Source organism: Musca domestica, unplaced genomic scaffold, assembly GCF_030504385.1.
Source record: "Musca domestica strain aabys unplaced genomic scaffold, Musca_domestica.polishedcontigs.V.1.1 32, whole genome shotgun sequence".
NCBI classification, from domain to species: Eukaryota; Metazoa; Arthropoda; class Insecta; order Diptera; family Muscidae; genus Musca; species Musca domestica.
Window position 1 is genome coordinate 9,145,676 of NW_026712311.1, and position 13,024 is coordinate 9,158,699.

At 35.5% G+C, this 13,024-nt stretch overlaps 1 protein-coding gene across 1 annotated transcript; it reads right to left on the reverse strand.

Annotated features, from left to right (window-relative positions):
* Nucleotides 1-1,861: 1,861 nt before the first annotated feature.
* On the reverse strand, nt 1,862-13,024 carry LOC101897832 (uncharacterized protein KIAA0513). The gene is made up of 6 exons (XM_011296981.3): nt 11,512-13,024; nt 8,302-8,368; nt 8,124-8,237; nt 7,123-8,052; nt 6,652-7,054; nt 1,862-6,584 (listed from the first exon to the last, which is right to left on the reverse strand). Exons 1-6 carry the CDS (start codon nt 11,680-11,682, stop codon nt 6,413-6,415), a joined length of 1,857 nt encoding a protein of 618 aa, XP_011295283.1. The 5' UTR covers nt 11,683-13,024; the 3' UTR covers nt 1,862-6,412.

The window sequence follows — 13,024 nt, forward strand, 5'->3', positions numbered from 1 at the left end:
GAGAAAACCCCCATTTGCTATGAAACAACAGTGAACAAATAGCTTGTTGCTGTTGTTTACTTCTTTTATTTTAAATATTTAAAACAATTTAATAATAATAAATTAATATGTAATAATTATAATTTTAATAAAATAAAGAATTCAATTCTATAAAAAAAACACACAAAAATGATTTGCCTTTCGATTTTGAAAAGGGAAAGAAAAAGTTCTGGCGTCAACCAATTATGCATATAAAATAGAGTTAAAAGGTCAAAAAAAATTCCATTTTATTCTGAACAAGTTAAAACCCTGTAAGTACGGCCGGGCCGAACTTGGAATAACCTCCACCATTCGGAAAGAATTTGGCAATTCTCAAAAACAATAAAATCCGTTAAAAATTCTTTAAAATTCTTAAAAATGCCGAATGTAGCCGTTATATTAGGGTCTATACGATGACGTGGACCTGCATAGGCAACTTTTGTCATAAGCCATTGCAATATTCAAATACGAAACTTGAAAAAAGATAATGTAGCTTAAATTATCAAAATACCGAATATAGGGAGGTACTATTATATCGGGGCTATACCAAAACTTGGACCTGCATATGTAATTTTTTTTTCATAGGCTGTAGAATCCATTACGAATTTCAAATGCCAAAATTGAAACAATTCCGGTGAAAAATGTAGCTAAAATCATTAAAATACCGAATGTTGGGAGTTACTATTATATGGGGGCTATACCAAAACGTGGACCTGATAGACAATTTTCTGTCAGAGGCTGTAGTATCCATTGCGAACTTCAAATAACAAATTTGAAACTTTTCCGGTAAATAACGTCGCTAAAATCATAAAAACATCGAATATTGGAAGGTGCCGTTATATGGGGGCTATACGAATAATGTTTCTTAAATCACCAAAATACGGAAAATAGGGAGGTATCATTATATGGGGCTATACCAAAACGTGAACCTTCATGATCCATTTTAAATACCAAAAGTAAAATTTTATTAATCTACTTAATTTCGTTCGGAATGTAGAGTGATTTCCACAGACGGACAAACAGATACACGGACATACGAACGGACATCGCTAAATCGACATAGAATTTTATGCTTATAAAGAATATATGGGGTGTAAAATGTATATTTCGAGGTGTTACAAACGGAATGACAAAGTTAATAAGCCCTCCTTTTCAAGGTGGAGGGTATAAAAGGCGGCAGATAATATGACCGGAAACTGTGATCGCTACCAATTTCATAATTCAATGAACTGAAAAAACCAAGAGACCATTCCTTTTGTCGAGATGAAATCATGATATTGGTAGCGATCAGCAAATATTGAAAAACATTACTCTCTGTAATAAAGGGTAATATGAAGTGAATCCAATGGGGGGACACTCTAGACTTAAACAATCAATTAAAAGGATGTCCAGACAAAATAATTACATCACTTCTTGGAAAACTGATGATTTTAAAACAATGAAATTATTCATTCTGCTATTAAAATTATGTACTTATCACAAAAATTCACTACATATAACCTCTCAACTCAGAGTCCCGGAAAAAACAGGAAAACAAGTTTTTTAGAAAACCTTTTAATAAAAATCTTTAAAGCAACGCAATTAAAACCTATCTAAAATATCCTCTTAAGAAATTAAAATTTTTGTGATGTAGTGTTAAATAAAACATTTTGCTTTTATTCACTGGTCTTTAAGGGGTATTTTTGGTTTTATTATTCATTAGGTCATAGGTATTGTATTTTGTTTTTATTATTTTTTTTTTTAATTTTTTATTGGTAAATAGTGTTGTGTTTTTATTCAAAATTTTTATTTTGTTATTAGGATGAGAATTTAAAAAATAAACAGTGCACATTAGTTGCTTGTATTTGTTTTGTTTTTTAATAAGAGGGGTGTTCATTTAAATCCTTAATATTTTTCAGGAATACTTAAGAAATTAATTAATACTTTTCATTTGGGAAAAGAAACCTTTGGATTTTTGGGTTATTAATAAATATATATATATTTTTTTCTTTATTAGAATGGAGGGTAGAAGAAAATGTTTTCGAGAAAAAAAATTGAATTCTTATTCACCTTGGGGAATGGAAATGATTTTTTTAAGAATTATTTTTAAAGGATCTATTCTATTATGGCAATTTTGAAGAATTTGATTGATTTGTTCTTCTTTTAAAACATTTTCTTCCTCCCATTTTTATATACTTTATTTGCCGTTATTCTTTATTCAGTACTTATCATTATTTTATCATTTACATTGCTGACATTCACACGATCCTATTGAAAAGCTCAAAAACATTCAGAAAACAAGTAAGACAGTTGCTTGGGTTCAGGAGTTTCGATTCTCGGGTAGATTAAAATGTTTCGGACATTTTTGAAAAAAAAAAAATGTCTTAGAAAAAAAGCTAATTATGAAAATAATCATCATTCAGTTCAGCTTCATTCAACCAGCTTCATTAATATTCAAAAGTTTGACCCTTTGTGGGTGAGGTACCAGAAGGAGTGGACCGATGTATCCCATCATCACAGCAGATTTTGTGCTAGTAGAAATAATGGGATGTGTGAAATATGAAGAGGACCGTATGCTTATTTCGGATTTTATGATCGTTTTGGTTATTCAAAATTTTGACCCTTTGTGGGGATGGTACCAGAAGAAAAGGTGCGATCTCTACCATCTTTATAACAGATCTGGTGTTGATGAAAATATTGAGATTAATGAGATTAATATTGTCACAGTGAATGGAATCGGACGTTATTTTCACGTTTTATGAGCTTCGTGGATAATTAAAATGTTGACCCTTTGTGGGGTAGGTACCACAAAGGGTGGACTGATATATTCCATCTTCACACAAAACCTTGGGTTATTAAAAATATTGTATTATGTGTAATTTGAAGAGAACCGGATGCTTATTTTGGATTTTATGATCGTTTTGGTTATTCAAAATTATGACCCTTTGTGGGGATGGTACCAGAAGTAATGGTCCGATCTCTACCATCTAAGCAGAGCACAGCAGATTTTGTGCTAGTAGAAATAATGGAATGTGTGAAATATGAAGAGAACTAGATGCTGATTTCAGATTTTACTATCGTTTTGGTTATTCAAAACTTTGACCCTTTGTGGGGGAGGTACCAGAAGGAGTAGACCGATATCGTCCATCTTCACACCAGACTTTGGGTTAATGAAAATATTGTGCTATGTGTAATTTGAAACAATCGGATTTTTACATTACATTTTATAAGAGTTATAATTATTCAAATTTTGACCCTTTGTAGAGGAGGTATTTGATGGAGTGGACCGATATTATCCAAATTTCTACTTTTTGTGTGAAAACTAATAAAAATGTATATTACATTCTTCGATTCAAAATTTTTAAACGATTCGTATCAGATCATGAATATTAAAAATACATTAAAATAGTATTTTAATAAAATCTTAGTGTCAAGTAAGGAGCTTGTGGCAAAATTTCCCCACATGTCATTTACTTGTTCTCTGTTATGTTCTTTGTTTTTCCTCATCTTTCCTGTCCTGTTTTACAACGAAAATCTTTAATAAATATAATTTTCCAAAAATAATGCATACCAGTAGAGAAGTGGTAAACTATTTCCTTCGGTATTTTTGCTCTTTTGTTACTACTTTGTTTGATAGACAGAATTTTGTTGTTAACTCTTGGTTTGAATGTTTTCTTCTTTGGTATTAGTTTTAAAATTTACTTTTTTTGTTATAAAATAATGATAGTAGATTTGTTGTATTGCATTTTTAAACAGTTTTTGTTTTTTTTTTTTTTTTGTTCTTAAGTTGACGGATTGTTAATGAGGCATTTTTTATTGAGTTAGATAAAATAAATGAAATGAGACATTATAAATGTCTTTTAAATGTATGGCTGTAAGTATATTTTGTAAAGATGTTTTTAGTTTAATGTAGATTTAAATATTAATTATTTTTCATTTTTTTTCTATTACTAGAGATACTGAAGATTCTTAGGGTAATAGAGCATAGATATTTGTTTCATTTGTTTTGTTTTTATTATTTAATTTTTCTTTTTTTAAATTGAATTAAAACTATTTTTCATAAGTGGTTTTCTCTTCTTTCCTTTGTTTTTAATAATTATATAATAATTTTTTATTTATATAAAATTAGCTAACATTTTTTTCATTATTAAATTTGTTTTGTAATTCTAATTGTAATATCTTTTTGTATTGTGGTATTGTTGTTTTTTTTTTTTTTTTTTTTTTGGTTTTAGTTTCAATGAAATCACAAAGTAATTTATCACAAGTTTAAAAAACATACATTTAAAATTTGATTTATTTCATATTTTCATTTATTATTAACTATTCTATGAGTTTCATTTATTGTTAACCAGATTTTTTAACTACGAAAATTTTGTTGCAACTTTTTGATTTTCGATTTTATTTGTTTAAGAAACACTGTGCCACGAAACAAATACTCAAGGGTTTCGGGGGGGAAATACCCTGAATTTAACGACTTCGCATTGAAATTATACCTGCAGCCGCTTTCCAGGGTTAATATTTTTCAGACTTTTTAAGAGACTAGAATGTGGTAGGTAAACAAATTTAAGACAAAACCAGCAAAGAAAGTCCTAAAGTCGAGCGGGGCCGACTTTATGATACCCTACACCACTTGCCATATTTAGTAGAGCTTCACATAACAGATAACAATTTTTATGGGGAATTTGTGAGAGTTAAATCATACCAACTATGATTATAGATATAAATTATTTATAAGGGAAAGGAACTAATATATGAGAGGAACATCCTCCTCTGAATCGATTTCTACTAAATTTGCCAAGGCATTTGTGCCTTTTCCATCCGGCCTTGTATTACCCATTTGGTGCAAAATAACTTGAAATCGGATAAAGATGTATATGGGAGCTATATCCAAATCTGAACCGATCTCGACAAAAATTTAGCAAAGGTATTTCTGAGCTGTATTTGGTATATTTCCCCTAATATCGTTACTACCGAGTGCATATTAAGGCTGTGCAGGACAAATTCAACAAATCGGATGAACAATATTTATTTCAAACTTTGACACACTTGTTTCTAGACTCAATTTGGTCGTAAATGCCAAATTCCACCCCTAACAGAAAGGAAATAGACTCAAAAGAGCTAGAGTTGCTTCGCTGGGCCGAAAGTGGTGAACTGCCGAATTTGGTTTTCTCCGATGAGAAAACATTGGTTGTCCAGCAGTTTGCAACCAAATAAAATGATCGTGTTTACTTGCCAAAGAGGTCAGCTGAAAATGTACACCTTCGGTTGGCCACCAAGCGCCGGCCATGGTAATGGTGTGGGCCGCCATAACGGCCGATGGTCGCTCTCCGCTCGTATTAATCCACCGCGGCATCAGAATAATTGCCGAACATTTCCGCGAAAATATTCTGAAGGGTGTATTAAAGCCTTGGACACGCAAACATTTTGGCCGCAGACCTTGGACATTCCAAAAGGACTCAGCACGCGCCACCCAAGAATGGTTAGAAAATGAGGTTCCTCGCTGCATTTCCAGCGCAAAATGGCCACCAAAATCTCCGGATACCAATTCGTTGGACTTTTGTGTCTGAAGTATTTTGGAAAGCAAGGTTGGCACTAAAAATACCGATCACCGATCACCGAAAATACCGCGTGTGACGGTTTCATTGGCCGTTTAAAGTTCATAATTCGTGCCAAAGGTGACCAATTCGAACAAATCTAAACTTATTCTAAAATTTGATCCTATTTCCGACATTTTTTGCTTTCATTCAATAAAATTTAAGAAAAAAAATAAAAATTATGGCGTTTGACTTTGTTGCAGTTTTTTTTATCCCACTCTGTATATATCTAAATTTTAACCGATTATCTCAAAATTGAATAGGATTCGTCCTTGGGTCAAACAAATAATTTGGACAGATGGGCGGACGGACAGGCATAAATCGACTCAGAATGTGATTCTATGCAGATCATCAAAAGGAACTATGGGTTTATATTGTTTCCTTTTGCCTGTTACAAACAAATGCACAATTACCTTGTGGTGTAGGGTATAAAAACTAAAGTTAATTGAAGACAATTTTCAAACATACTATTATAAACATTTATTTTATGTTAGACCTTCCGGATTGGTTTCAAAATACATCTCGGAATAGGTCTCCAACAAGAATATGATGTAAGTACCAATAATTAATACCCAATAATCTAATTTAAAATTAAACAATAATTTCTAGACCCCAATTTCCCCATTCAATTTAAAGCTTATGGCCTTTCCCAAATCTCCCCCTCGTGGCACTGTCTGTAATTAAATTACATATTAACTACTCTTACAAAAATATAACAAATAAGTATAACAATAGATTTATCGTTGATTTGAAATGTCGTTTTTACCAGTTGCCACTACCAAAGGAAACAGTGTTGATATCCTAGAGATCAAATAAATATTTCAGGATTGCTTTGAACCCCATAGCTCGGTTTCATAGTAGATACGATGTACATTATCACGTATAAGTTTTGATTTTTCTTTGCTGAGGGCCACGGCCGTGTGTTGTTTTTTGAAAAATTCCAAACACAACTCCTGTGGGGCGCCCAGGGCATGGATATTGCTGGTAAAGGTCCTACAAATGGAAATGAAAAACAATTAATCTTTGCAATTCTTCAATAAAACTTTTCACAAAAATTTACGCCAATTGTCGAAACGCAATATTTTCCATTTCTTTGTCGAAATCCAATGCAGGATCATTTGCCGGTTTGCTTGATTTTTCCTTTTTCCCATGATTTCCTTTGCCATGCGAAGAACTAGACTCTGAGACATCCTGCTGCTTGGTCATTGCATTATCCTCATTTTCTTTACTTTCTACATTCTGGGACTTGAGTTTGACCATTTCTTCCTTAGCCTTCTCTTTGTCCTTCTCCCTGGCCTTGCGTCTCTCCTGCTTCTTTTGCCGCGATTTAAGGCGATTGTTTCTTTCCGTTTCCATGCACTCTACAAAGGCAGCATTCCAAAATTTCAAAGACATCCAAATGGGTTGTTCCCTTATAAACGTACACAGATACTCTCGATATGGATCACAACCGGGCACCTCAACTACAAACAGAAATTTTGCATTAAAACATTCTTCCTCTCATCCATATAAACATTGCTCAATCTCTTACTCTCTCGATAAAATAGAAAACTCAAATTCATCATTATCATGGCCGGTCCGAAATCGGAACATTCACCACATTCAAACAACACTATGGCAAAGTGTTGGATCAACGAGTGGAATGTCGGCTCTTCGACACGTTTCGATTTGTTCTTCTGCTGCAGCAGGAAACGCACAAACCATTGTCGGCCGATTTCAAGGCGGGCCATGGCACCAAACTCCGATTTCAGTTCCAGATCGATGGCATTGGCATTCGTGAATATGGTGTCGGTAAAACGCTTCATAAACTCTTTGATGGGCTCCTCACCGGTGCGACAGTCCAAACTTATCGAAGAGGCCCAGGAAGGCACAGAATTCTGCGATTCGGAACGTATAAAATGGCGCCAATCGGTGGACTCTCCACTTGGGCTAACCTGATAATCCAAATCATCCCGTAAACTAGTTAAAGTACTGCTGTTGGAATTTTTACGTCTAACCGGAGGCACGCGTATGGAATGGCTCGAAACAGTTCCTGCCATATTGGCCATGGAAGATTTGCTAGGATCTCGATCATGTGGCGGTTGGACCTCAATATGAGGTGCAGCCGTGGGTGGCAGTGCAACCTCTCCACCAACACCCCCACCACCACCGCCAACATTGGCTGCTGATACAGCAGCCGCATTGCTTGCCTTTGCCATTTCATTAAGTCTCATAAGATCTCTTTGTACATCCAGTTCACTTCGTCGGGCGCCAGCTATGGCTCGTTTCCTTTCATAGCCACCCGAGTGTCGCGACTCAATGGAATCCGATCGGGTGGTACTACTCACATGTGAACGATCTTGAGCCTGGGCATTGTTAAATGACCTGGATGATGTTGATGTCGATGACGATGAAGAGGAGGAGGATGAAGATGATCGGGATTTATCGGGTTTACGGTTTCGTAAGGCATCTAAGCGAGGTCCTAGAAGGGAAATAATTTGCAACTCCTTCATATTTTGCATTACATTTTCTAACTGAGAAGTAGTGACTCACTTGGTGCTAAATTAGGTTGTCTATAACGTCCTGATATGATCTCTTCATGGGCTCTCCGGGCTTTTACACGTCTGGATTCATAATCGATTTTGGTGTAGTCAATGGATTCGTCATCTATGAGGAAATGTTAAGATTTTTTAAGAATTCTCTTGGTGAGTTGTAAAGAAGCTACACTTACATTTGGGCACTTCTTCCTCGTCGTCGTCACAGTAATCTGAATCACTGGAACTTATATTCAAAGTCAACTGAAAATAATCGTGTGTTTTCAGTTATTTTGATAGATTATTAATAATAACTAGAAAAGGATTTTTGGTAGAGATGATGAATGAAGGTGGGCATTATGTTATATATTTCAATTCCTGGATTGAACAACTATATTAACTTTCCAAAAGAAAGGGTGGACAACAATTTCTCCCTAAGAGTGGACTAAATGCAGCAAAAAAAAAAAAAATGGCCCAAAGATGGACTAATATTTTGTCAAAACGTGTGGTACATCCGCTCCAAAAAAAAAAAAACCATCCACTGTTCAAAATTTGTCATAAAAGTGGGACTTAATATTACCGAAAACATACTTCAGAACATATACTATACACCGCCCATCATTAATCTTTGAAAGTGGATTAGCCAAAACCGTTTAAATTGTTAAAATTCCCGAATTGTGGAATATATCCAGTCAATATTTTACCATAAGGGTGCACTTTATGATCTTCGAATACAACTTAATGCATATCGAAGGGACCTGGGCCGGGCGACCAAATTCCATAGCTGGAATCAAGCAAAAATAAAATTAGTTGATGAATTTGCATCTGGCAGAAACGTACATAAATTAATCCAGCGCCTAAAAGAATGCTTTGGATTTTACTTGATTACGGCATTGCCGTTATTTATAAAAAAATCTGTTCTGGCCTACAAAAATTGCCTAAAGAAGATCTGAAGGTATTCCGGACGACCAATCCTGTTGGTTTTTGAAAGAATATTGAACAAATTGTCCCGTGGACCCAAAATTAGATATTTTTAGGATATTCTATTTAACAAAAATCGTGAAAGTCCGATACACAGATCACAATATTTTTATTAACCCATGGTATGGTGTGAACATTGAATATATCGGTCCACTCCTCCTTTTATCTTCCCCACAAAGGGTCAACATTTTTAATAACCATGAAGCTTATAAAACGCCGATTCCATTAAGACTTGGTACATCTCAATATTTCTATCAACACAAGTTCCGTTAAAAAGATGGTCGAGATCGGACCATTCCATCATCATCCACCACAAAGGGTAAAATTTTTGAATAACCAAAAAGCTCAAAATAAGCATCCGGTTTTCTTCAAATTTCGCACATCCCATTTTTTCTACTAACACTAGAATATATCGGTGAACTCCTTCTGGTAGCTCCCTCACAAAGGTTTCAAGATTTTGAGAAACAAAACATTCAAATAAAGCGAAATACGCGTTCAACTCTCTTCAAATTTCACACATCCAAACATTATTGCTAACACAAGATTTCTTGTGAAGATTATAGATATCTGCCAACCCCTTCTGATACCTCACCCACAAAAAGTCACAATTTCCAATGGGGGAGGTTCCGAAGCAGTCGTCCAATATTGATCAATTCGTATCTTACCTAAGTCGGAACCGCCACCATAAAGGGTCATTCTTAAGAATATGTTGAAGAGGGTGGATTTTTAAAGAATATTTTGGAGGATCTAGATCGAAGATCTTGGATTTTTTAAATAATATTTCAAAAAGTCGTCTAGCCAAAAAATGTCGTAAGGATTTTCAGACCGATACTTGTCGAATTTTAACTGGTTAAAAAAAGGGTTTCTTTTACGAAACATTTTAAAGCATATTCTGGGCAAAAACAAAATGTTAAGGACCATCCGACCGGAAATTGTCAAATTTTAAATTTTCCTGCCATAAAATATCTTACTTTGACTTTTGAAGAATATGACTTTGACTTTTGAAGAATATGTCTTTAAGTGATTTCCTGGCAAACGATTGAGGATTTAATCAGGGTCCTTCGGGTAAGAACCATGAAATATTCAACAAGGACTGTCTGAATATTGTAAGAATTTTTTCTGAGATTTATGCCCTAAAATTTTGTTTCGAACATTTTCGGGACTCCCTCCTTCAAAAGAATTCTAATATTTTTCGGAAACTTCCTGGCTTAAAATCGTGGAGTTCTTATTTGAAATATTATTTAGGGAACTTTTTACCCCAACAGAGGTTCACCTTTTTGTGTAAACCTCATACAACAGTAGGGCCAATTTAAAGACTTTTGTGGATATTCACTTCGTATTATTAATTGAAATGATATTTTAATTCCTTCCACTTTTGTAAGTAAGGTCCATTTTCGTGAAACCTTTCCTCACATTGTCACCAATATCATAATGTATAAAATTAATTATATACGACACCTATGACAACTTGCAGTCCTCTAGATCAGTCCCCTAATTTTCCACAATTCAATTCAACAATTAATTAAAACCCTCTCTGGTAATTGTTCGAGTTTTTCATTGAACAAACATCTCTCTCCCCGTTCGAATGTGACACGCAACACCTATGGCTTAGATAAACGAGTCAAGATTAGACCAAATTAAATAAGAGAAACCTTCCGGTTAAAATATCCTTCAACTGACGGTAACAACAAAAACAGCAATATCCGCAGCCATGTGATTATCAAAGAATGGAAATGTTAAAACAATCTCAATTTTCCCTACAAACACAGTCACTCACTCACACACACATACCCAAACAATGTGTGTTTCATTTGTGTTTCCTTTTAAAATTCAAAAAAAAAAAAGAAATTGCATTCCCAAGGTTCCATGACAGGGAAGTCCGTCAGTCAGCCGCAAAGAAAACACATGCTTAGTTATGGAGGCACGTTTGTTTTTGTTGCTGTCTTTGTTTTTTCAATTAATTACTGCCACTACTGTCGCTCTCACTGCCACTGCTGCTGCTGGAGGCACCCGACTCACATATCCTTGCCATTCGTGCTAACACACATTTCTTTTCCAATTTTGTTATGATTTGAGCAAAGCGTGTTGGCCGAATGGAACCTTAAAACATATGCTAACATCGTTGATTTGCTTTGTAGTTGATGTTGGTGGGCCTGGCCCTTGGCTATGGCAGAACTCTTCAACTTTTATTTGCAAGCTTTGCATTAATGGTAGGCAGGCTGAGTGTGTGTGTGTGTGTGGGTCTTCTTCTTCCAAACAATATTCAAGGTTAATGACGGCAGTAACTCAGCCCTACACAAAAAAGCCTGTTCATTCAGGTTTGAAATAACAACGCATAAACAAATGCTTCCTGTTCTTCTTTGAGGAGGGATGAGGTTATGGGAAAATAGGAAAAGCATTATATCTGCTTGGATGCAACTACTTACCTTTGATGAAATTCCGTTCAATAATTCATTACTGTTTCCCAGCACGGTGAGGAATTTAGATTTCAAAATGCCGATGGCTGGTGTACGGCCCATAAAGCTCTTGATGCGAGAGGTTTCTCCCGTTGCTGCTGCCGTTGGCTCAGCTGTCGGGGGTGGTGATGAGGGGAACATTTTGTCATTTGTTTACACAGCTACTATTTTGTTGTTTTTGTCGGGAACAAATTAAGAGCAATTAACCACAAAATCCTCTCAAAATTAAGTATACGCACAGGTGGTGGTGGGAGAGAGAGAGAAAGAGAGTGGCTGAGAAAGAAATGTGGTGGTAACACAGTCAACTGTTACATCGACGAGTGCATGCGTGTGTGTGTTTATTTGCCTTTATTACTGGCAAATACTGTTTTACTGGTCCACATGTTAGGTTCAACGTAACTATTGAACCCCTCTTTTGGGTTGCGTTGTTGTTGTTGTTGTTGTTGTTGTGGTACTCAACTTAGCCCTGCACATGGCGAACTACGGCAATGCCAAGAACATGTGTCATAATGCCACTTTACTGGTCACATATGGCTGGCAGTTACCATTACCACCAGCCGCTGCAGAAGCTCAAAACGCGTATACGCAACCGAACACTTGTCTGCAGCGAACACCAGCAGCCAGCCCCACAATGTTGCAGGCCAGTGGAATCAGCTGCGCCGCTGTTGCAGCCCCAGCAAAACCCGCAATTTAACCGATTATAGTATATTACACTCTATTGTTTATCAATGTTTTCTGTTTTTGTTTTTGTTGCTGTTGTTTTATTTTTGCTTTCCTTTCCTTATGTTTTCCTGTTGTTGGCTTTGTGTTTTTTGTTCATCAACTCACATTTCCTGACAAACCCATCATATGGTTGGTCGTACGCCACCACTACCACCACCACCTTGCAAAATGACAGACGCACACACAACAACCGCCTGAGGCAGCGAACAGTAAGGTAGTTGAAGAGAAGGGCTGGGTGGTGCTTGAATGATTATTGATTTTTACACACCACCGTTGTCGTACGTCGCCGCCGCCACCGCCGACATCGTCTTGTGCAATGGGATTTTGAAAAATAATTCCTTGAACTTCACACGACCATCAACGGCAAACGGCAATAGCCAGAGCTGCAGCGCCGTCAATATTCGTTAATATTTGTTTCTTTTTTTCTTCGTTGTTATGCTAACACCTTGTTTTCTTCTTTCTTTCACTTCAACTCTATTTAAATAGACTAGCTAAAAAAACGAAGAAGTTAAAAAAATAACTCCTTCCGACCAACCAACTTTTGTTTTAGACAAAGAAAGGCACTTTTTTCAAGAGGAGTATCCTTGGATTCCACACATTCCTTTGGGACAATTTATTGCTTAATTTATTGTATTATTTGTTTGGTGTATTTTCACATTTTCTGCTTCAACAATCACAAGTTATGTTTCACTTTTTTTTATTTTTTTTTTTTTCTATTTCCTTGACTTCACTGTTCACCACAGTTCACTCCTATTTGCCC